Source organism: Chelon labrosus (genome assembly GCF_963514085.1).
Source record: "Chelon labrosus genome assembly, chromosome: 5".
NCBI classification, from domain to species: Eukaryota; Metazoa; Chordata; class Actinopteri; order Mugiliformes; family Mugilidae; genus Chelon; species Chelon labrosus.
In genome coordinates this window covers 3,919,076-3,944,504 of record NC_140341.1, presented here as the reverse complement: position 1 = coordinate 3,944,504, position 25,429 = coordinate 3,919,076, and the positions used below count along the sequence as shown (strand labels likewise).

General features: G+C 43.6%; 3 protein-coding genes across 9 annotated transcripts in view; 2 read left to right on the top strand and 1 right to left on the bottom strand.

Moving 5' to 3' along the window:
* caska (calcium/calmodulin-dependent serine protein kinase a) overlaps nucleotides 1-25,429 on the bottom strand; it is a 151,607-nt gene that overhangs the window by 34,737 nt on the left and 91,441 nt on the right. For all 7 annotated transcript variants that reach the window (XM_084545075.1, XM_084545076.1, XM_084545078.1 and 4 more), the window contains exons 6-11: nucleotides 13,692-13,794; nucleotides 11,166-11,341; nucleotides 10,094-10,216; nucleotides 5,501-5,584; nucleotides 5,294-5,393; nucleotides 3,681-3,802 (exon numbers count right to left, since the gene is read on the bottom strand). In XM_084545075.1, the coding sequence (XP_084401201.1) occupies nucleotides 3,681-3,802; nucleotides 5,294-5,393; nucleotides 5,501-5,584; nucleotides 10,094-10,216; nucleotides 11,166-11,341; nucleotides 13,692-13,794 (708 nt within the window). The remainder of the gene's footprint in view (nucleotides 1-3,680; nucleotides 3,803-5,293; nucleotides 5,394-5,500; nucleotides 5,585-10,093; nucleotides 10,217-11,165; nucleotides 11,342-13,691; nucleotides 13,795-25,429) is intronic.
* gpr34b (G protein-coupled receptor 34b) lies at nucleotides 15,984-19,693 on the top strand. The gene is made up of 3 exons (XM_084543994.1): nucleotides 15,984-16,991; nucleotides 17,376-17,934; nucleotides 18,049-19,693. The coding sequence occupies exons 2-3, from the start codon at nucleotides 17,399-17,401 to the stop codon at nucleotides 18,629-18,631; spliced, it is 1,119 nt and encodes a 372-aa protein (XP_084400120.1). The 5' UTR covers nucleotides 15,984-16,991; nucleotides 17,376-17,398; the 3' UTR covers nucleotides 18,632-19,693.
* Nucleotides 22,903-24,347, top strand: gpr82 (G protein-coupled receptor 82; the record flags this gene model as incomplete). Its single annotated transcript, XM_084544561.1, has 3 exons — nucleotides 22,903-23,721; nucleotides 23,804-23,944; nucleotides 24,050-24,347. The coding sequence occupies 3 exons, from the start codon at nucleotides 22,903-22,905 to the stop codon at nucleotides 24,269-24,271; spliced, it is 1,182 nt and encodes a 393-aa protein (XP_084400687.1). The 3' UTR covers nucleotides 24,272-24,347.

Genomic DNA, 25,429 nt, shown 5'->3' with positions numbered 1-25,429 from the left:
CAAGCTCAGCATGCCGGATGAGTAAAAGCTGGGACATGATCTTTAAGAATTAGTTTTTTAGGAAGGGGGCGGTCTGAACGGCTACACTGGAAGATGGAGTGGCATGTCAGGGTATTGTTTAAAAACAACAGCCAGTCTCTCAAAAGAGACACAGACAACTTTGCGTTAAGTGGTAAACGTGAAAAATATTTCCCACAAAGCACCAACCACTAGTTAAGTGTGCTCAGAGACTTGACAGCTTGTTCCGAAATATTTATCATCTCCCCAAGTCATGACGCACACGTGATGAACAGCTGTTCTTGGTTCTGATCCAACGGTCGGTAGAGGTACTAGAGGTCCTGCAATTTGGCACTTTTTCTTGTTTATGTAAATGAGCACCGACATAATTTGGAGCGCACAAGAATACTGTAAAAGGTCCTGTCTCTAATGGATCTTTACCGACCGTTGGATCAGAACCAAGAACAGCTGTTTATCACGTGTGCGTCATGACTTGGGAGATGATAAATATTTTGGAACAAGCTGTGAAGTCTTTGAGCACACTTAACTAGTGGTTGGTGCTTTGTGGGGAATAATTTTCTGGTTCCTAAATCGAGTCAATCCCCACAAACCTCCACTTTAAAATGTTAAGATTTTACAGGCTTAAAGTCATACATCGAGCTGCCTTAAGTGGCAGATAAGTGTCCTCTCAGGTTGCCAGCTGCCTCAGCTCCACTCACGCTCCACCTCTTTGCCTGTTTTTGAAATTGCTGGGAGTTAGGTGGAGGGAGGCGTTGCCAAGATGGCGACAGTCAGAGACACAGCACTGAGCTTCAAAAACAGCTCTTCAGGATATCTATGGGGGACGTCACAGATGCTTTGTCCGTCTTTATAAAGAGTCCATGTTCATCAAGTACTGCTTTCTGGACGGATGAAGACAGTTAAGAATAAATAATGTCAAAGACTGGTGCCCAAATTACCCACAATGCAGCTCGGGTCACGTTATGATATTGGTGGCTAATGTAGCATGCATCCTGCAGCTGAGACGAGGAACAGCTACAGACACTCAGATGTTTTCAAACTTGTAGTAAGGACGTTAATCAGAGTTCACTAAAAGCTTTATACCACTTACTTTAAGACCACTGCTGAGTTCCTCTTTAATCACCTGTTTGCATATAAGATCCTGTATCTGATCTCAAGACGCGTCAGCGAAAATTACAAGCTTCCAAACTTTGTCTTTCGTCTTCTACGACAAATCAGAGCCGTTGACTGTTCACAGTGTCTGATCAAAGCTTTGACTGCGCTGGCGATATCCCAATCATCATCACGCGGAAACAACAAACCGCTAAGAACTCAAACTGAAACAGACAAGTTGTCAAGATGAATTTAAATATAAAGTATAGAACTAACAGGTGTATTCATTATTATGACTGCACAATATTCTGATGTGTACATGTTTTATTTAACACTCTATATAAAAGCTGCCGGCAGATCTTCGGACACAGAGAAGTAAACAAAGTGGATTAAAGGTAAAGCAAACATAGACGCTTAATAAGAACACACCAGACAAAAAAATGCTCTCAGAGTCCAACTAATCTAAAATTACGTCTCTCTCTCTCTCTCTCTCTCTCTATCTCTAAGCAGTGGCTGCCAGGAACTGAGATGTCGTGACCCAATATGGTTGTAAAGTGGTGAACCAGTTGTAGGTCAGCCGTCTGCTGCTGTGACCTGCAGCTCAGCTGTTCCTGCCAACATCCCTGAGTCAGTGGAAAGAGCAGCGAGAGGCTGTTAGTCAAGTTCACAGCCTGCTGCTGCTGCTGCTGCTGCTGCTGCTGCACACACACACACTAGTTTGTATGGCTAACTTTAGGAGGACCTTCACTGATATACTGAACCCCCTAGCCTGAAGATGGTGCTCTCATCAACCAGTCATCAATAATTATCGGCTGATATTATGGTATTGGTCGTCAGCCCAGCCTGATCTTTTGCAGTTATTTATTTTAGTTCTGCTGTAAACCACACCAATTTCCTGTAGAGTCTTCTGTTTTAGTGACGGTTGCCTAACATCAAAAGCGCCAAAAAAACAAGAAGAGGAAGCAAAATCACGTGACTAAACATATCAGCCGTGTGGAAGAAGTTTACTTCGGAAGGTCAGTCAGAAATTTATATGCAATGATGCAATGTGGATGTTTGGTGAGGTGGTAGTAGTTGATCATCTAAACAGAATCCACGGAGTCCACTCAGTCAAAGGCTGCACCCAAACAACAACAACAAACACTGAACGTTTAAAAGAAAAGAAAAGTTTCCTGGAGACAGCGTCAAGGAGAAACATCTTGGCAGCGTTGGATGACCAGAACATTTGTGGAGTAGAGAACACAAGGTACCAGCTACCCTCTCCACACTACATTAACTTTGACAGAAAGACTCAGGATCAGACGCAAAACATTCTACAACTGGGGATCAGATGACGCCAAGAATTTTAAGATAATCTCCCGGTGCACATCCGAAATGTCCTCCCCTAGCCTGAAGATACATGGTCGGATATGGAGCAGCAGAACGTAGCAGCTCCGGGCCCCCAGAGAAAGTACCAACAACTGGTTCTTTGCATGATATACAGTAGGGATGCACCGAAAATTTCCGTCCGAAAAAAAAAAACAAAAATGCACTTTGCTTGCACCATCAAAACATCCTGTTTCGGCCGAAAAATTTCGGACTTTTATTGCCGAAACAACACGTGCAAGCAACAACCGCAGCAATTTTCGGCCGAAAATTTGCTGTGGTTGTTGCTTGCACCATCACAACATCCTATTTCGGCCATGTTGTTTCGGCTGTGTTGTTTCGGCGATAAATTTTCGGCCGAAAATGGCCCGAAAGTGCATTTTCTGTCTTTCGGCCGAAATATTTCAGACTTTTATTGCCGAAACAACACGTGCAAGCAACAACCGCAGCAATCTTCGGCCGAAAATGGTCCATAAGTGCATTTTCGGTTTTCGGACCATCCCTAATATACAGTTTATGCTGATGTCGGCAGCCATGCTTGGTTTGTCACAACCCTGAAACTCAAACTGGTCCTCATAGAGACTCTTGTTGTTGTTAAAAACATGATGTTCTCCGTGTGTGTATAGAAGAAAGGGACCTATTTATGTGTTATATCTCATTTTAATACTTCTATTTCGTGACTTTCTGGTGCTCAAAGATTAAATAAGATCTAATAATCAGACCCAAATTGACATGAATTCTGGCTAAATTTACTCCTTCAAGCTAAAAACTGAATAACCATATGAACATCCTCACCTGACTCAGCAATGCCACTGCTGCAGACACTTTTAAAACCATCGCCACTTGTTGCATGGAGAAGCAAAGCTGCAGTTTGGATTGCGTCGCTGCAGCAGCCCGGCTATTTTTAGCATCAAACCATCAAGACTTCCACCACAAAACCAACATGCTGAGACGCTACGGGAACTGAACGAAACTTTATCACCTCACACCTCTTCGCTGATTTCCTTTTGCTATTAATGCAAAGAAAGTGTAGCTGCTGCTACTGGAAACATAAAACACACCACTTCGTCTCGGCTAAGAATTAAACCAGCTTTTAATGAACTGCGTAACGTCCCATTAGTTTTCCATAATGTGGAGCAGGAAGACCATTAGAGTGGCGCGCTGAAAACGAATGACTCATAAAAAGGCTGGATGTTGACTCTTACGTCGAGCAGCGTGTGCAGGTGCTGGTCCTGGAAAACGCTGTGGAGGAAGTCCAGGTCCTTTTCACTGCAGTCCGTCAGAGCGTGGATCTCCTCCAAACTGTCCAACACCTGAGACACAGCACCTGGAAGGGACACAGGTCACGTGAGACACCCGCAGGACGTCCCACTCGCGTCTTCTCGCTAAATCACTGAAAGTTAAAACTGCTGAGAACTGCAAAAGTGAACAACCACATCTGACGACCACAACACAGAGAGAAGAAACAGATACCTACGTTCTGCTGCTAGTAGTCCTAACAGGTGGGAAGCATTAACAGAAACAGACAAACAAGCGCTTTGAGAATGAACAGAGGTGCTGTAACAGTGAAAACAACAAATATATCTGTTTATCTTTATCATTCTCAGCACATTTTGTGTAAAAACTCACAAGGGAAACACAGTTAAAGTGCTGTTTTTGCTTTTGCAGCATCTATTAAGCTGCGTTATGAGACGTGTGATACATTTACTGAGACTTTAGTCTTTGTGGGCCCTCACCGCCGCTCATCCTATCAAACTAAATTGAAATACTACACTACACGCATTTATTTATTCAAGAAGATGAAACAGTAGTACATTTCTTTGAGTTGTATGTGAAGTAAGTATCTGCTGTGAACTCCTTGTGCGGCAATAACAGCAACTCAATATTTCCAGTAACTGCTGATCTGCCGTCTAGAGAGAGATGATGAGTTTCTTTCTTTTAAGACAAAGTTTTGAACTGAGCCACGCTGGTTTTGAGACCGCTGGTTTCATCAGACACCTGCACAACATCCTATTCACGTCTTATCATTAGATCACTCATCGTGTCTGAGGACATGAAAGTCAAAACTGCTGCAAACTGCAAAATAGACAACCACATCTGACAATCACAACACAGAGAGAAGACACCTAAGTAAGATTCTTGGAGGAGTTTTAGCCCATTCCTCAGAACAGAACCACTTGAGTTCTGAGATGTTGGTGGGTTTCCTCACATCAACTGCTTGCTTCAGGTCCTTCCACAACATTTCAATTGGATTAAGGTCAGGACTTTGACTTGGCCGTTCCTAAACCGTTCTTTTGTAGAACCACTTGTGTTCTTGGGGTTACTGTCTTGCTCATGAAGCAAATGAACCTTTTTACTTTTGTAACTCGCAGATGGCTCATTTTTTTCTGCTCCGAAGTTTAGCTGCTGTTATTGACACCTGATACTGAAAACAAGGGTTCACTTACTTTTGCGAAACAAGCAAACATTAAATTCATTTGAATAAATAGATGCACAAGTATAACGGTTAAATTTCATCAGTTTGAGTGGGTTCTCTTTGTGTGAAAATCAACTGATGTTTGGAGTGTTTTTCAATCAATCAATCAATCAATCAGTATTTATTTGTATAGCACCTTCCAGCACCCAATGGTGCACAAGGTGCTTTCCAGGGTAAAAAAATAAATTTCATGCAGAGATGGTGCAGAAAAAAAATTCTGAACAACTTCTAGCAGTTCTCACAGCTTGTGGAGAGAAAGCAGAAGTAAAAGGGGCAAAGGAGGAAGGAAACTTGAAGGAGGATGTGTGTTTTAGAGAGTTCACCAAAAACTTTGCATTGTACCTGAGGAAGTGGGGTCGTCAGAGAAGTCGTGGAGTTCCTCAGGGGGGTCTCCGTAGAAGGAGTTGAACTTGTGGCTGGACACTGCAGCCAACACAGCGCCCTGCAACAACAACAAGCACCGCTGCTGTTTATCTGATCATCAGACACGCACAGAGATCAGCCGTCATGATAGATGTTGAAAGACAGTGTATGTGGACGGATGCGGACCTTGAGCTTCCTCCTGGCGTTGAACTTTCGCAGCTGCTCCACGGTCTCTGGCAGGTGGATTTTGTAGGCGTACCGGTCCCTCTCCTTAGAAACACAACACACAAAAGAAACGTGAGCTAAGAGGGATGCTCATATCTTTAGTTATATGCTGAAGACTTTTACATTTAGCACAAATTCAGAAACCCTGCCCTGGACTGGACCTAGGATCTAGTAGACTAATAGCGATGTGGCGACAAGACCCATCGTTGTCCTGGTCGCGTCAACCTGCCCAGTCTTCATGGCCTCCTGCAGTTACCCACTCCTGCCTGAAAGAACAGTTCTCCAACCTGCCTATGACTCCTCTTATATTCTCAAACTGTCCTGTAACATCATCAGCTATATGTTGTATTTGCATCATCATCAGATTCTACACTTTAGTCAGATGTATGTATCTATAACAGACTCGTTCCTTCCACATGAGCTCAAGGTTCCGCTCAAGGTGTCTTTAAGGTTCCTTCCTGTTAGGCCTTCACGCTTGTTCTTGGGGTTTCAGGTCTGGTTTCAGACCGGATGTTGTAAAGCGTCTTGAGACAGAAAAAATGAATTAAAACGCTGAAAGACGCTCTGATAAATGTATGTTTTAGGCAAAGATTTAAAAGGAGATCATTTCCTGAGACAGCTCCGACAACCGCAAATGTCCTGTCCCCTTTATTTATTTATTTATTTATTTTTAAGTCAGGACCCTGGAACAAACAAGTAGACCTCTTCCTGAGGATCTGAAGGCACACTATATTGCCAAAAGCATTCGCTCATCTACCTTCACACACATTCATATGACATGAGCCCACCCTTTGCAGCTAGAACAGCTTCAACTCTTCTGGGAAGGCTTTCCACAAGGTTTAGGAGTGTGTTTACGGGAATTTTTGACCGTTCTTTTGACCAGAAACACATTTGTGAGGTCAGACTCTGATGTTGGACGAGAAGGTCTGAGAAGGTCACAGTCTTCAACTCTATTTCATCCCAAAACTTTGTTATCATACCACTGACAGTTGACTGTGGAATACTTAGTAACGAGGAAATTTCATGACTGGACTTGTTGCACATGTGGCAGCCTATCACAGTACCACGCTAGAATTCACTGATCTCCTGATAGCGACTCATTCTTTCACAAATGTTTGTAGAAGCAGTCTGCATGACTAGGTGCTTGATTTTATACACCTGTGGTCATGGAAGTGATTGGAATACCTGGATTCAGTTATTTGGATGAGTGAATACTTCTGGGAATACAGTGTACGTTCCAGAGTCAGGGCCATAAAGAGCTTAAAACGTAATCTGCAATCAATTCTAAAACACACTGGGAGCAAATGGAGACGTTTATTGCGAGGACACACCATCTGAGACTTAGGTTCGTACCAGCTTGGAGCGTCACGTGAAGCCAGATGGCCTAAAAGCTTACCCAGCACCACACTAGCTCCGCCTTTTCCTGCTAACTTTATCAAGTCAGCCAGATCAGTCACATAATACCGATATCTGATTACAAGAGAAGTAAACACACCAGTTCGAGAGAACGTAGCGGCCCACAGATCGCATCCTTTAAACTTACCTCACCTGCAGCAACTTTTACTTGCACGTCCCCGAAAAATATCTAAAACATGGCAAACTACATTACAGACAATGCAGTCTGAGAACGGGCTTTGAGCTTTTAGTTTGCAGCAAAAAAAAAAAAAAAAACGAGGAGCAGGTAACTGAAGACCTGTCTTCTACCGCTGCAGAGATATTTTTGAAAGTCATTTATTTATGGGCTTGTGTGTTCATCTTTACCCCCGTCTTCTTGTAGCACCGGCTGTTTGCTGATGCATGTTGTACAGCATGCAACATGTCGAGAGCGCAATTTTAAATGTACTATCGCAGCCTATAAGTGGCCAAGTGTGGTGTTATAGGACTCTAAATAAACAACAACACATGTTTATTAAAATCATATCTCTATATCGCCGCAAACCAACATCTCTCTGAACATTTTTAAGACGCTAATTAGATGCACAGGGCTGCGTTCAGAAGTAAACAGAGCGCTGGTGTGAGTGATTGGTCAATATATATAAATAGAGAACAAGAACTAGGACAACTGCGGTTATTAGTGTGCATATTAAGAGATCTTCGGTTGCGGTTTTGGTATACGAGCATGGGAAATACAGTACCCGTCAAAAGCTTGGACACACCCTCTCATTTAATGTTTTTTCTTTATTTTCATGACCATTTACAAAACTATGAATGAAGACATATGGAATTATGTCGTAAACATTTATGATTCATATTTTAGAGTCCTCAGACTAGCCACCTTTTGCTTTGTTGACAGCGCTGCAAACCCTTGGACTTCTCTCAATGAGCTTCATGATGTAGTCAACCTGAAATGGTGTCAGGGTTCATTTGTGGAGTTTCTTGAGTTCTTAATGGGGTTGGGACCATCAGTTGTGTTGTACAGAAGTCAGGTTGGTGCACAGCTGACAGCCCTATTTGATAGCTGTTAGAATTCATATTATGGCAAGAACCAATCATTACTTTAAGAACTGAAGGTCAGTCAGTCCAGAAAATTGCAAGAACTCTGAATGTCCAGTTGCAAAAACCATCAAGCGCTACGACGAAACTGGCTCACATGAGGACAGCCCCAGGAAAGGAAGACCAAGAGTCACCTCTGCTGCTGAGGGTTAGTTCATCCGAGTCACCCGCCTCAGAAATCGCAAGATAACAGCACCTCAGATTAGAGCCCAGATCAATGCCACAGAGTTCTAGTAGCAGACACATCTCTACATCAGCTGTTCAGAGGAGACTGCACCAATCAGGCCTTTATGGTCAAATAGCTGCTAGAAAACCATTACTATGGAAAAGCAACAAGCAGAAGAGATTTGTTTGGGCCAAGAAACGCAAGGAATGGACATTAGACCAGTCGAAATCTGTGCTTTGGTCCGAGTACAAATTTGAGATCTTTGGTTCCAACTGGCGTGTCTGAAAACGGATGGTCTCTACATGCATGGTTCCAACCGTGAAGCATGGAGGAGTTGGTGTGATGGTGTGGGGGTGCTTTGCTAGTGACACTGTTGGGGATTTATTCAAAATTGAAGGCACAGCATGGCTACCACAGCATCCTGCAGCGACATGCTATCCCATCCGGTTTGCGTTTAGTTGGACCATCATTTATTTTTCAACAGGACAATGACCCCAAACCAGGCTGTGTGAGGGATATTTGACCAAGAAGGAGAGTGATGGAGTGCTGCACCAGATGACCTGGCCTCCACAGTCACCTGATCTAAACCCAATTGAGATGGTTTGGGATGAGATGGACTGCAGAGTGAAGGCAAAAGGGCCAACAAGTGCTCAGAATCTCTGGGAACTCCTTCAGCACTGTTGGAAAACCATTTCAGGTGACGACCTCATGAAGCTCATCGAGAGAACGCCGAGAGTGTGCAAAGCAGTAATCAAAGCAAAGGGTGGCTATTTTGAAGAATCTTAGAGTTATTTCACACTTTTTTTGTTTACTAGATAATTCCATACGTGTTGACTCATAGTTTTGATGCCTTCAGTGAGAATCTACAACGTAAATAATCATGAAAATAAAGAAAAAAGTAAAAAATCTGAAGGATTTGTCTAAAAATCAGGAGACGAACAAACAGACTAGAAATGCAGCATCGTACCCGAGCGGATTTTGAGCCTCTCAGCTGAATTGTCAAGGATTTACTTTTAAGTACCCCTCCGTCACCGTCCGAGGATGAGGACACAATAAAAGCTTCAGCTGACAAAAAAAACATGACGAGCCGTAACAGCGGAGCGCCGCCGTGCCCCGTCGTTGCTTTTTACTGCGCGAGGAGCTTTGTCGCCCAAGTGACTGATTGTTATGTGTGACAGCTCTGGGATTTCTTACTATTCTGCTCTTGTGTCAAATAAAGTTTCAACAAAAAGTCAAAACTCTGGATGCCTGTCTACACATGCTTAACATTTTCCAGTGATGGAAAGACAGGTTTTAGATTTTTTTTGTGTTGGATTGTAGCAGTGTTCTTGACAATTCAGGTGCTTGTTATAACAGTTTTTTTTTCCACTCCACCCCAAAAAATAGTGAGAGACCAATAGGCGGATTAGACTTCTGCCTTAAGTTGACGCTGAGCTACGGCGACAGCGCAGGGCCTAGCGCCACGCAACGACGCAGACCGCTGTGATTGGTCCGCTTGGTAGTAGCGTGTTTCCGCTTTAGTATTTCCAGCTGCTTCTCCATCTCCGCAATTTTCGAATTGATTGTTTTGGATGAATCAAGAATCGGTAAGGTTAACTGAGGAGGTTTGGAGATACGGACATTTGTACGACTCGTCTTTGGCGAAATTTCGGCTAAAGTTTCAGTCGCCGTTGATGAAAATGAAGCAGGAAGTCAAAACAAAAATTAACCCGACTGGCAAAAAAGACACAGCGCCGACTACTGGTGTTGTTACAGAGTGAGCCAGACTGACAAGCGCACAAGTATAAATGACTTGCACCGATGTAGGAAACGTGCATAGGTCACGGCGTCTATAAAAGAGCCTTAAGCAGATTCAGTATGATGGGTTAGGGTTAGGGTCAATGTCCTGCAGGTACCTTAAGCCAGGGGTGGTTAAGAGCCTCGTACACGGTGATCCTCTCTGCGGGGTCCAACATCAGCATGCGCCTCACCAGATCCTTAGCGCTCTCCGAGATGTGGCCCCACTGACGGGGATTCATCTACAGATGTAAAACACAGACACTTTACAAGGAGTTACCAGGTCCTGTCGTTTTAACTTAAGTGCCACAGACTAATCATCCACGTCTACATGTGCTGTCGCGCTTCGTGGTGGCTGTACAGTCATGACTGTTCAGCAGTTACCGGAACCTAACCTTTGCTTCGAAGAACAAGGGTTCACTTACTTTGCTTTGTCTACTTTCAGGACTTGAGGGAATGGCACTGTGCATGCTTTTGACAAAAATTTAATTTAGTTGCATTAGTCGCCATCAAGACGATAAAAAACAGAACTGAAACGGTTTCTTTCAGACAGCTATTAATGTACCAAATGCTGATAATGCAGAATCAGTTGTGTCAATGTGTTTGTCTTTCATGTCTTAGCATATATTTTATTTTTTGTTATGCTGAATGGACTGCACTTAATTTCGTTGTACATGTTACAATGACAAAGAAATTCTAGTCTAGCCTAGTCTAGCCTAGCCTAGCCTAGCCTAGCCTAGTGCAGTCTAGTCTAGTCTAGCCTAGCCTAGCCTAGTCTAGTGCAGTCTAGTCTAGTCTAGTCTAGTCTAGTCTAGTGCAGTCTAGTCTAGTTTAGTACAGTCTAGCCTAGTCCAGTACAGTCTAGTCTAGTCTAGTTGTATTCCCAGCTAAGAGCAACTTCACATCAACTTTACGCCACGATAAATGTGTGGGCGGGGGGGGGGGAGTCGGGCCGGCCTCCGGGCTAGCATTACAATCGTTTGTCGTCTTGTAGTGTGTGAGATCAGTGAGGATTTTCTTTAAATGTGTGAGGAAGCCTTATTTCCAAATCGAAGACTAAGACTGAGCTTTAAAACATCTGAGAATTAACACTGGACGGGTGTGTTTACTCTTCAAAAGGTCGAGACTCTTTATTGGGCGCATGTAGCCGCACATAAAAAACCGTGGCGGCTCCTCGAATGAACCCCTGACCTTGTATTTGCCCCTGCAGATGGCTTCAAACAGTCGCTCCTTGGTGCCGTAAAAAGGAAGACACCCAGAGAGGAGGATGAAGAGGATGACTCCGCAGCCCCATACGTCCACAGGTTTACCGTACGGCTCTCTCTTCACCACCTCCGGGGCCATGAAGTGAGGAGTTCCTACGCGACCTGCGTTCACAGAGACAGACAGAGCGGCGGCCACGTAACAGTGAGAGTTTAAAAACGAATCAGATGAAGATATGCGGACATCTGAAACAAGGAAGCATTGATAACTCTTGTTTTCTCTCAAACAATCCTCTCATATTTCTAATTATTACACCTTACGATTATGAGCAAACGGACATAAGGTCAAACGAAAGAGGAAACGGTTTTCCTTCCACTTCCTGTTGAGGATTGAAGAACTGCACAGTTTCAAAACTTTCTTTTCCACTTTTTAATGTTAAAAGTTCCTAGTTTGAATATTGTTTGCAGCAGAAACTGTTTTATACTCATTTAACGAATACAAAATGAATTACAGCCTTATGGTGTTGGTGCTAAGAATTTTAAAGAAGCCACTCAGACAGTTAACCATTTAGGATTCAACCTTGAACAAGAAGAGCTACATGACTCTGTGCTCAACAGTTTAGCAATTCAATGTTACCACATCCGGCTCGTGAAAGACAAACAGCTCTACGTCCTTTCTATAATGTGACTAAGCAACAGCCGCTGTTGCATCAGCCGATACTGAAATAACTTGCACAAACATTTAGCAGGTATGCCTGTGAAGGTTCTCAGACATCCAGCTCGTTGTACATTTCAAAGAACAAACTGAAAGAGAAGCTCGTAGAGTTTCTCGAAGACGTGTCAACCAAGTAGCTTCTTGGGTTTTAAAAGACTAGAGGAGGAGATGGGGTTTAAATGGGAACATGTGTGGATGTTATCCAGCTGAAGCTTGCATGACTTGCGTCTGTTAGCGACAATGAGCTAATGATTTATTAATGTACAGAGGCTCAAGTCTGAAAGTGTGAAACGCCACCTCCTCCGTTTAGAGATGTACTTTCCAATTTGACATAGACGGCTTCTTTAACTCTTCTAAAAAAACCATGCGTCCTCTCTGGGTAAAATGTGGACGTTGTTGTGCTCTAAGGAGTGTCCTTTGTCCTTCAGATGTAGGCAAACAGCTGAATCCTGGCCTGAAGAGCTGCCATGCCTTTCTGAATGGCAGGATTTCATTCATACCCAAACTCCATCCAGCTGTACAACAACTCACCTTTCTGTAGCATAACTCCATGTTATTCATGTTAATGGACATCATTGCACCTTATTAATCCTTCCTATCTATATAATATATATTTAGTTCCGTCTCTATTTCTTGTATATTTGTCCATATAGTTCTCCAGAGTGTTTTTATGTGCAACTGAGCTATTGTGACCAGGCGATTACCCTTGTGGATGACTAAAGTCTAAGTCTAGGTTTTGTCTTCGGGGTGTAAAAGTTTCTTTCTCATTGTTTTGGAAAGTTTAAAAAGAAAATTCTTCTGAGTTTCTCTGATGACGTAGGGAACGACAACGTTGCTCTCATGAGCAGTCACGTTCCTGCTTATCTCATCTCAACCTCAACTTTAATTAACTATTTGAATGAAAAGTCTTCAAGGAACCCAACGAGCCCAGATGCCCTTGTTCCAGCTTGTTTTTTTTTTTTAACGGTTCATTGGACCTAACTAGCTGCGAGCGAAATACAAACTAAATAGCCTGATGGGTTGTCTGAAAAATAAAAGTGCAATAGTATAAATAAAGTTAGAATTAGAATTAGAATTAAGTGTCTGTCGGCCAAGTATACTTGTGTATACAAGGAATTTGGTCTCTGCAACCGTGAATTAGTGAATTAGTGAACACACACAAAGCACACAGTGAGGTGAAGCACACACTAACCCGGAGCAGTGAGCTACCATGCTACGGCGCTCGGGGAGCAGTGAGGGGTTAGGTGCCTTGCTCAAGGGCACTTCAGCCGCTTTCTACCGGTTGGGGTTTCGAACCGGCAACCCTCCGGTCACAAGCCCAAAGCGCTAACCAGTAGGCCACGGCTGCAACAGTGGTAGTGAATCCCCCTGATAAAGACAAGTTCTCTTATCACAGCCATCTATTTGCTGCACATATATCAAACTTGTGAGCTTGTGGTTATAACAGGGGAAGCTGCCGTACTTTGCCTTTATCAAAGGTCATATGGATTTTATCGTGAACACACAAAATTAACACTTAGATGTCCACTCGAACTGGGTTTAGTTCTCTAGTTGAGTTGGGGTGAAGCCTTTTTGCTAATCTGACTGACGCAAAAGTGGCTTATTAGCAGGTCCTGCTAACGGTGTACCGACAGCCGTTTTTAGCGTCTGTTTTCTAAGCACATTTATAGACATTTATTTACATATGACATCCTCTAGAAGTGTAAGTGTGTATTCTTTCATGTCTTGGGGAAAAAAAAAAACAATGAAGAATTCCCTTTGATTCTGACTTTGTTTGGGATGTTGTGGTGTTTACCGTACCTCCTGCCACCAGTCCCGACTCTCCCAGCTGGATGGCCACTCCGAAGCCCCCCAGCTTCACCGGAGCCGAGTTCTCTTTGGACGCCAGCAGCACGCAGTGAGGCTGAGAACCAGAGAAGAGAGGCACATGATCTCACGTTTTTCTAATTAAAGAGCGACACTGATACTATAAATAAGTAAAGTCACGCATGCAAGACACCACCCAAAAAACCATCGCTTCACACATAACGGGAGTGGAGGAGGATCTTAGAGGAAGTTTGGCTTTGGTGTTTGTTTTTGACACGTCTAATACATTCACACGAGTATATGAATAACTGTGCCCAGGATGTCTCGTACTTTAGGTGTTTTCACTGAGCTCTGACTTCCTGAATTAAGATTTTGAATTGAAAAACAACAGAAAACAGTAAGAGTTTGAGAGGAGAGGTTAAAACGTCACAGCCTCACTTTATCCTGAAGGACGGATCAGTATTTACTTTCCAGGGATCAAGTAACTCATCCGTGCTGCCAGTAGCTTATTTCACTGCATTCAGTGGTGCGTGCAAATTTTATGTGCAACATGTGTGGTGATGTGAAGTTCCTCTTGGTCCATAACACGTGTGGTTACAAGAATGTAACAACAAACGCAAAGAAGGGCTGCTGTAGAAACTTTAACTCAATCGTCCGCTGCAGACACCGACAACGAAGGTATTCAACTTTTCATTTCGAAGAGAACCCACTCAAACTAATGAAACAGAAATACAACACTCGTGTATTTGTTTAGTCAGTAAAATACATATCTGTCAGCTGCAAAAGTAAGTGCAACTCTAGGATTACAAGTTAATTTCAAGACCAAATTAGAGTCCGTCTGTACTGAGACTCGGTTATCGTTCAGTTAATTGTTTAGTTTAAATAAATCAGGGATTTGTCTCAGTCTGATCTTCACAACACATGTTTGTGTAAGTGTATGATGGCAAAGGACAAAGGAGCTTTCTGAGGAGCTCAGAAAAAGAGTTGTTGTTGTTCATGAGGCTGGAAAAGGTTACAAAACCATCTCTAAAGAGTTTGGAATTCACAAATCATCACAGTGGCACGCTGATAAGTTCCTTTTTGTAATATATTTGCAACATATTTTAGTTTTCTAAACTTTCTCCGAGTGGAAAAAACGCTGTGAGCAAAGTGTCTGGTTTCCTTCTCCTTTTCACGTTGTTTGGTTACTGAGCTTTCGATATGAATCCTCACTGCTTGGGTCTGCTGGAGTATTAATGGTAGAGAGGGCCCAAAGGAACCCAAGGGAACTTCTATAAGCAGCTAAAGGCCTCTCTCACATTAAGAGACAACCATTAACAACCATGGTGTGATGGACAAAGACACTGCTCTCCAAGAAGAACATTTCTAAACATCATGTGGACAAGACAGAAGACTATTGGGACAATGTTTAGTGGACAGATGAGACCAAAGTAGAATAGTTTGGTTTAAATGAGATGAACCAACACTGCATCATTCCAGCATCAGAACCTCGTCCCTCCATCAAACATGGGGGTGTTTGGGCCTGTTCTGCTGCATCTGGACCAGGACGGCTTGTCATCATTGATGGACCAATGAATTCTGAATTCTACCAGTGAACTCTAAAAGAAAATGTCAGGACATCTGTCCATGAGCTGAACGTGAAGAGAAACTGGGTCATGCAGCAAGACAACGAGAACCAAGAACACAAGTGGTTCTACAAAAGAACGGTTAAAGAAGAACAAGATGAATGTTTAGGAACGGCCAAGTCAAAGTCCTTAATCCAATAGAAATGTTGCGGAAGGACCTGAAGCAAGCAGTTCCTTCAAGCTGCTGTAGACGACTGATCAGCAGCTACCAGAAACATTTAGTTGATGTTATTGCTGCACAAAAATCCGCTGATAATCTGAATCATTTTTATGCAGAAAAAATGCTGGATGTTGTTCATGACTTCAGCAGGTAACAGGGGGGGGGGGGGGGGGGGGGGGGGGGTAGGCCAATATCAGTATCCAAGTCTACCATGAACAAAAGACGCCCCAAGGGGTTTATCACAGGCTGCAACCCATTGGCATCTTGTGACCTCTCACACATGGCTTGTTGGTCTAGGGGTATGATTCTCGCTTAGGGTGCGAGATCCCGGGTTCAAATCCCGGACGAGCCCACATATTGGGACCTTGACTTTGGTTAGACGTGCTTTAGTTTGTCTCTGAAGAAAACGAGCCCAAGAACACAACGAGCCCAAGAACACAAGTGGTTCTAAAGAAGAACAAGATGAATGTTTAGGAACGGCCAAGTCAAAGTCCTGACCTCCAATCCAATAGGAATGTTGTGGAAGGACCTGAAGCAAGCAGTTGATGTGAGGAAACCCACCAACATCTCAGAACTGAAGTGGTTCTGTTCTAAGGAATGGGCTAAAATTCCTCCAAGCTGCTGTAGACGACTGGTCAGCAGTTACCAGAAACATTTAGTTACAAGGAGGTCTACTTTCAGGACTTGTTTGAACATTTTGCATAATCGTAAGGAGTACTTTTTATGCAGAGATGTCGGAAATTCTGGGGAGTCCTTTAGTTTCCAGGCTGGTCAAGTAACTCCATGTGCAAATCTGATTGTGTGCAGGCTGCACACTAAAGGCTTTGACCCTGTGCCTTCAAATCCGACTTGAGAGTTTCAGCTTAAACCTGGCACCGATTCAATCATTGTAAAGACATATGGTGATATTTTGGGAGCCCTCGTCTTTCACAGTCGCCTACACTCCACAGATACCTCCTATGTTATAATCAGAGACCACAGAGGAAAGTTTATTGTGTGTATATACAAGTGGAGCATACTCTGTGATCCCACTGCTTGCCTCCAGTCTAATCAGAAGATCTAACACTGAGCCCTGCCCTGTCTTGCTCTCTATCTGCACAGGGGCGGTAAGTAAAGAGGGGGGCTGACCACAGTTTGAAGTTTTCTCCGTACAACATCACCGCATTCAGCATTTCTCTGTCTGCAATCGACAGCACAGCTGCAGAGAGCTACTTGTCATGATCGCAGAGATAATGGGCGGTGAGGGGACAGAGTGAAGAGGAAGAAGTAGAGTCTAGCAAGTTTTCATCATGTGAAGAACAGATGGATAAAATGCACAATGACACAAGATGAGGAGCTTTATGAGGAGTCTGTTCAGAGCGCCAAGTTTTGGATAATTTTTCCTACAGACCAGAGAAATTTACCGCACTGACTGAAAGGAAAAGAAAAGGACTCCGGGTACTGAGTTTTATATGATTTACGCTCGTTTTCCAAACAAGCACAAAGTTTCTACTGGACTTCAATGACTCGGTGAGTACAAAAATAAGTTCCTCTTTGTATTATTAGCAGCATGTTTTAGTTTTCTACACTACAAAAAAAGCGAGAGCTGGGAGCTGAGAGCAAAGTGTCTGGTTTCCTTCTCCTTTTGGTGCAGTTTCAGTCACTGATCTTTCGATATGAAAAACCCTAAGTAGGTACCTGCAGTGGCATGTTTGAGTTGTTCTACCAGTCTATCACAGCACTAAAAGAACTCATTCCTGAAAACTGCGTCTCGTTGAACAGATGATACGGTTTGGAAAATCTAGATCTGTTGTTGTGGTCTGCAGAACTAGAATAAAGATAGACCAACACTTTCCCAAGAGAACAATCTCTATAGAAAGAGTTTTTACGTGTTTATTTCTCTCCTGTTTGCAGGGTTTCGGATTACACAATCAACCATGACTAATACCATCGTACCTACTGCAGCCAGTCACCAGATGTCAAACATAAGCCAGACCACCGAACTCCCGTGTGTGGATCTAGACGCGCTGCAAATCCAGCTGGCGGTGTCCTACTCTGTAATCTTCGTCCTGGGTCTCGCTGGGAACCTGCTGGCTCTGTGGGTTTTCTTCTGCGTTCACTCCAAGAAGAACTCCGTGAGGGTGTTTCTCATCAACGTAGCGTTCGCGGACCTGCTGCTGGTGGTCTGTCTGCCGTTCAGGATTCTCTATCACAGCCATGGGAACATCTGGACACTGCATCCCAGGTTGTGCGTAATGGTGGGCGCCATCTTCTACATGAACATGTACATTAGCATCACTCTGCTGGGTCTGATCAGCGTGGACCGTTACTTGAAGATCCATCGGAGTACAGGGGTGCAGCGCAGACTGTGGTCCAGAAGGTGGAGCTCTGTTCTCTGTGCAGCCGTCTGGATTGGGGCCTTCGGCATGATTTTTATGTTCTTGATATCAAAGAATGATGGCGAACCTAAAAGGTTGGTGTTATAATCAAACTTTCATCTATATTTAGTCTTAATAATTTGGCAATAACATCCCAGAAAGTGTGAAATGAGAAATTTGAGCTGATAACACATGTTCTGTGCTTCCAGGTGTTTCCACTACAAGGACCTCCTCGATGCCAAGTGGAAAGCCTACATCAACATCTCTACGCTGGTCATCTTCTGGCTAGTTTTCATCTCTCTAATTGTGTCTTATGCCAAGATCGGCCTCAAGCTCCTGAGGACGTCGCAGGATAAACCAGATCTGCCCAACGCGCAGCACTACAATCGGACCGCCAAGAAGTCCTTCTTCGTCCTCTTCCTCTTCATCGTCTGCTTCGTCCCCTATCACATCAGCAGAGTGTTCTACATCAAAACCCAGATCACAAAAACTCCGTGCTTCTGGAGAAACGTGGCGGACAGAGCCAACGAAATCACTTTGGTTCTCTCCGCCCTCAACAGCTGCCTGGATCCCGTCATGTACTTCCTGTTATCCTCCTCCGTGCGGAAGGAGGTGCAGCGTTTGATGAGTAACGCGTTTTGTGTGGGAGACTTCGCCGGAGTCAGCGGGAGCAGCTCCTCCATGGACATGGACAGTAGGAACAACAGGACGGACAAAATTAATCTGGAATCTGGGCTTAACCAGCAATGTGAAAAAGAGAACTGCATTAAATCCAGCACAGCGGTGCCGTAAATGAAGTCTGAGGCAAGGGACTGACGACTTTTTGTAAACATGACGGCAGTCTGCAGGGGAAGGAAACCAGTCTGAAATGTTTTATCTCACAGCAAAAGACTGATTTAAGAAGAGTTCATACATAATGTGTATATAATTTGTATATTGATGTATATTACTCGACAGAACTGATGTGGCAGAGATCATTTTCTATTGTCGATTGCAAACGGAGATATGGAGATAAGTCCCTCGTAAAAAAGTCCTTCTCAATGCTTACACATTAAAACATAAATTGAATTGAATCAAATGTGAGAATGAATAGTAAAGCACCTGTGCATGCATCGGTGATTTGCTGCTCTTTCTTTCCCACTGCACGTAGACGTACGAGGAGTTCAACAGGTATACGAGGCAAGAGACAAAAAGACAAAAAAACCCTGGGTTCTCTCCAGGTTCTCCAGCTTCCTCCCACCGTCCAAAGACATGCTGGTTAGGTTCTTGGTGATTCTAAATTGGCCGTGGGTGTGAGTGTGAATGGTTGCCTGTCTCTCTGTGATAACCCTGTGACAGACTGGAGGCCTGTCTAGGGTGTACCCCACCTCAGCCTCAGCTGGGATAGGCTCCAGCGCCCCCCTGTGACGCTTCACAGGAACAAGCAGTTACAGAAGACGAATGAATGAATGAATGAATGAATGAATGAATGAAATGCAGCAAAAGCAGGAGCATTTCTGGAGTAATTCAACACATATGACTAATTAATTCACTGCTTCACTTCTGGAGGAAACCCTGAACGTGAGCAGGGATTGTTTGGACAGTCGAGTTCCTTTCACATTTACTGCTGCATTAATCACATGATATCTGAGAACCTTCCTTCATCTTCCTCTTGCTTGAATCTGCTGTCAAGTAGTGTTTGAATAAAAACAGGCAAAAAAGAGGATGAAGCAGTAAAAACTGCAGGATTAACAGCGTTTAGTGAGATGAAAACGTGGGCCTTTACTGATAAAAGGCATTTTTATATGTAAAAAGCATTTTATCCCACAAAGGACTGTGTGTAGACTTTAAACTGCATTGATGTGATTTATTGGTATATGCTGTTTTTTAAATAAATGACACCATAAATACTTCTATGAGTTAATAAAGGTAGATTATACACTATAATGAGAGGAAGGAAGAGAAACAGAAGCCGGGCGCTGCATTCGTTTGCCTCCTCTGCTTGAACAACAGCGCCACCTCGAGGACGAATAAATAAAGACACTCTTAAGACATATTCACAGAAAAAAAAAAAAAAACCCACACACACACACACACACACACACAGACACACACAGACACACACACACACAAGCATGTGAAACCACAACAGCTGACTTTTTTTCTTATTGCAATCACGTATGTTAATCGAGGAAGCCGTATATAGAATATGTCAAAACAACACCACGCCCCAAGCAAACAAGAAGAAACCCCGTCTGAAATATTCACCATAAACCTTCAGTTTCATCAGAAGGAGGAAGCTGCAGAGAAGCCGGGAGTTGACATTTAACATCGACTCTTATCTGGCGCTGAATCATCCCATCAGAGCTCCTGTCACACGTATGTATAACGCAAACTGATTTCTGGCTAATGATGCTGGTTGTTCACATCTGTTGGGTCCGATCTTGACACCGACTCCAGCTAGATGTTCAATTATTGTTGTTGGATTGTTTTGTTTGTGAAAGAATGCGTGTTGTAAATTCAGAGGCATGTCAGGAGGAATCTGGGGTTCTGCATCTTTCTAAAACAACCTGTTAAGAGAGTTTTGACGCAACTGTTAAGTGTTGAGAGAGAGAACCAGACTTGCTAAACTTGTGTGTTCTCTACACTCCGTACCACTCTGTGGAGTTTTACTGATATTAGCTGAGAGATAGTGCCCAAGAGCTTCTACCACTTCTGCACAGAAATGACTCAGTCGATTTTCGGATAAGCGGTGAAAGAGAAACCAATCAAACGAACGAAACAGAAATATTATACTTGTATTTTTTAGTTTATGCAAGAAAATTAATCATTTGTTCATATGTGTGAGCTGCAAAAGTAAGAGAGCCCTTGTTTTCAGTATATTGCACAGCAATAAAAATGTTTCCCATAACTGCTGATCTGCCGTCGACAGAAGCTTGGAGTAATTTTAGCGCGTTCCTCTGAAACAGAACCGCTTGAGTTCTGAGATGTTGCTGGGTCCTTCCACAACATTTCTTTTGGATTAAGGTCAGGACTTTGGCTCGGGCTCCACATGTGTTTCACAACTCGCAGATATGTAATACTGGCTCATTTCTATTTATTTAATTTGTCATTGTTTCATTTGTTTGATTGGGTTCCACTTCATCTGATTTCACCACTTGCGTAGAAGGTCCGTTGATGTTCTGTTCTGAAGAAATGTGGCGCAAAAACCTCTAAGCTGCACCGTATATGTTTATATGCCCCGAAACTTGAATAAACTAAAGAACTTTACTGACAAACGTATCTCCAACACTGACAAGATTCAGTAGAAGAAGATGAACCAAGCTGGAATCCATTTGGACAGCGATGTTGGAGACTTGTTTCAATAGCTGGTTGTTGTTCTACCTCCATGTTTCTCCTCTCCTGGGGCCTCATGTACAAAAACGTTCCGTATGTTCTTGTTCACGGAAAAGTATCAAGAGTGAAATGACCGCAAACTTGTACGTTCCTCACGCCAACGTCATGACTGGCGTACGCTGGCTTCTATAGCTGTTGATCCTTTCACGACACTTAGAGGTGATGCTGGGAAACTGTCGTAAATGTGAAAACTATTAGTCCGACCGATTGGGACTGAGCAGAGCTATCCCAGCCGTGTGGGACGGAATTATCCTCATGTCAGCCAGGTATATCAAATTCCCATCCAATGCATTTGAACAGGTCAACATTAAAGCGCAAATTTGCAGCCAGAGGCGGTTTTCCGAATGTAATCGGAGCTATCGACTGCACACACATTGATGTAAAAGCACCACCACATGATGAATTTGTAAAAGTCAACAGGAAACATTCTCATTCTATCAATATACAGATCATATGTGTTGCGCAAATGCAATTAACCAACATTGTGACGGACAGCTGCCAAAGAGTACATTTTTGCACATCTCCACTCCAGTGATTAGCGTCTCCAATTGGCTTTCTGTGAAGCTCTTCTTTTTTCCCGTCTTACTCATTGTTATGTTTTCATTTTCTGATCTTGCAGAGAGGGGAATCTCAGGTGCAGGGTCAATTTAAATATAATTTGCATATTTAAAAGAGACGTGGACAGGGAGGGGTCGGGTACAACATGTGCACTCAATTCCGCATTGATTGGGATGGACAAAGGAAATGTGCTTCTGGATCTGAACGTACGCCGCATTTCAGTAGGAAATCCACGCAAGTCTTTGTACATGAGGCCCCTGATGTTTACCCCAAGTGGAGCAGTCATGCTCAGAGAGAATGGATTTATTCCAATAACCAGAGAGAAACCAGCAACATCAAGAGTTTACATGGATTATTTGGAGATCAGGGGCCTCATGCACGAAGGTTGCGTACGCACAAAAATGTTCCGTACGTACTCGTAAAAGTCCAGCTGTATCAAGAGTGAAATCTCCGCGAACTTGTACGTGCCTACGCCAACGTCATGGCTGGCGTATGCTGGTTTCTACAGCTGTTGATCCTTTGGTGACACTTAGAGGTGATGCTGGGAAACTATTATAAACGTGAAAACAATTAGTCCGTCCGGTCGGGACTGTGCGGGTCGAGTAGGAAATCCACGCAAGTCTTTGTACATGAGGCCCCAGATCTTCCTAATTAACGAAGGCCAGTCCGATCTGAGTGAGGTAGCTACATGAGGTATTTTGATAGTGAATATTAGAGTAAATGCTTTTAATTGTGCCCATGCTCTAACTGATACAGGACAGATTTATAAATACCTGAGAATCTGAACAGACAGCAGATTACTCTACAAATTTTTTTGTTTCTACTTGAAATGAAGTCCGTTTCTCACAATGCTCGTCAGCTAAGTGTCTACAATTGTTCATGAAGATGAATGCTCATGTTGCTGCCAGTAAGCGACTAAACATTGTCTATCATCGCTGATGCATTACACCCACCACTGAGAGTTATATAAAGGCTGTACGGTTGTCACGGACGTCTATGAGATGAAGCTCTTGAGTTTTTATAAACTCGCCGCCGACATATTTAGGATCATCAGCTGATTTTAGAGCTAAAGACATCAGATGACGTGACAGAGCTGAGTAGTGATCTAACTTTGTGTTGTTACAGGTCAAATGGAGGCCAAGCCGTTACCACAGAGCAATGCTTCCCTCTCTGATTTATCCCTCTGCCCCACCGCTACAACGCTCTTCTTCCTCCCCACCACCTACAGCCTCCTCTTCCTCACCGCTCTCCCCGGTAATGCGCTCTCCTTGTGGGTGTTCCTGCGGCGCATCTCCACCATCTCCCCCACCCACATTTACCTGACCCACCTGAGCATCTCCAACCTGCTGCTGTCCCTCACCACGCCCTTCCTCGCGGCCTACTACGCCCGCGGTTCAGTCTGGAATCTGACCGCCGTCCAGTGCCAGATAGTCGTGCACGGCATCACCCCGGTGCTCCACATCAACATCTACATAAGCCTCATGATCCTCACGTGGGTGGCGCTCAGCCGCTTTGCCGCCCTCATCCAGAAGACCCACGCCTCCAGGCCTAGCATCTGCGTCACCTTGCTGCCAAATGCCTTCTTCACCCACTTTACAAGGGTCTCCTTTGCCCACTCCACGTGCATCGTGGTGTGGGTGGTGTCAATCGGCTGCACTGTGCCAGTGACAGTTTACTACTCAGTGATGGAGGCCATGAGGCCGGACGACGGAGCGGCTGAGAAGAGCAGATGTGCGGAGGTGTGCTACAGCCCTGACGTGGAGCTAGGAGGCAGCCTGTCGGCGTCTCTCACCGTGCCCGTCATAACCATGTTCTTTGTGTTTTACCTGATGGTGCTGCTGTCCTACATGACGGTGCTGAGGCACATCAGGCGTTCACGTCGCAACACCAACGTCACCACCTCCCAGAGCCTGCTGACCAAGGTGCTCCGAAACATCGTGGTCATCCAGGTGACTATGAGTTGTGTTAATCTTTAAAATAAATCTGGTCAATGCTGAGTCACCCACATTTCTTTTAACCACCTCCTCACAGATTGTTCTTTCCGTCTGTCTGCTGCCGTACCATATCTTCAAACCCATCTTCATTTCTTTGGCCCACAATCAACTTCAACTGACCCACCCCCCTGGCCCGGACATCTGCACAGACTGTCATCCACTCTCCAGCTTAATCGAGGTGACTACATTTCACCTAAATAACAAAAACTATCTCCTAATGTTTTCTGGATTCACAGCAGACGGGCGTGATGACGGCTTTCTTTCTTTGTCCTCTTTCCTCCAGCTGAAGAACTGCCTGTTTCTCCTCGCTGCTCTACGAGGCTCCACCGACCCGGTCATGTACTTCGTGTTAGACCGTACTTTCCGCCATCAAACCCTCAAACTCTTGAGATGTGACCAGAAAAACCAAACAAAAAGACACATGTTCTGGTCAGTGACGGGAAGTAATACTCTGAAGGTTGAAAATCTGCACGAGGCTAATCCAAGCATGGATGTAAGTCAGTGAAGTGTTGGCACACGTTACGGCTTACACAATTTATTACTTTGAAAGAAGAAGTGATGGGACGGTTACTTGAAATGTCATAAATACATCTAAGTTGGAGAAGTGTTTTTTATATATATCCTTATTTCAACCACACATGTATTCCTCATGTAAAGAATAGCACACCTGTAAATTATGTTATGTATAGATATGTTAAAATATTCTCTTTTAAGTTCACCAAAAATATATTTTATGCTTACTGTGTCTTATATTTGATCATATTATGACTTAATAAATAAATCAGCTGATCAGACAAGACTGGATCTTGATTATTATGTCGTTAGGTAAAAACAAAGAGCCTCAACTTGTTAGTAGATGCATAGATGATCCACTTCACTTCAAACATGAGATCACAAATTCCGACTAAACCATTTAACTTATTGACAAGTTCATTCTGCCTGCTTTGGAGTTCCAAACCCGCAGGAAATATAACAGAAAATTATTTGTTTTTGCCCTAACTTTATCAACAACGCTGGTTAGATTCAGTAGAAGACGACGACCAAGGTGTCTCCACGTCTCCAACGTTGCTGTCCACACGGATTCAACTTTGAACAACAGGTTGTTTTTCTACCTCCATGTTTCTGTCCCTCTTGGAAATCTATTATTTACCCCATGTGAAGCAGACATGCTCAGAAAGAACGGATTTATTCCAATAACCGGAGAGAAACCAGCACATCAAGAGTTTACATGGTTATTAGGAGCTACTATTTTTCTATTGAATGGATTATCATCGGCTTACACCGCCCCTCTACAAACCTCTACAAAACTCTGTGCTGGATGAGGTGGTTATTAATAGTGGAGAGTTGGAATGTTAAATTAAGCATTACTGCACATAACAAAAGTAATTTGTCAGCAGTAAGTTAAAAAAAAGTTTACTTCCTCCATTACTGTATTTCATCAGGCTTGTTAAAGTAAGCTGCGAAGATGAAGAGGTACTAACATGACAGCACAAAGCAGAAACACTTCCTCTCGGCTCTTGTGCCAATTTCACGGTCAGTTCTGTGCTGTACTCAACTTGAACTGGCGTCCACAACCGCAGTGTGCTACACTCAGAGCAGGAAAAAGAAAACAAAGAAAGCTGCTGATGTGGTTTCAGCTTTTATTGTGCTGCAAACAGTCGTG

Coding starts and splice junctions, on each gene's coding strand:
- gpr34b (XM_084543994.1), top strand. CDS start 17,399: ATGACTAATACCATCGTACCTACTGCAGCCAGTCACCAGATGTCAAAC. Junction 17,935..18,048: donor AATGATGGCGAACCTAAAAG/GTTGGTGTTATA, acceptor CTGTGCTTCCAG/GTGTTTCCACTACAAGGACC.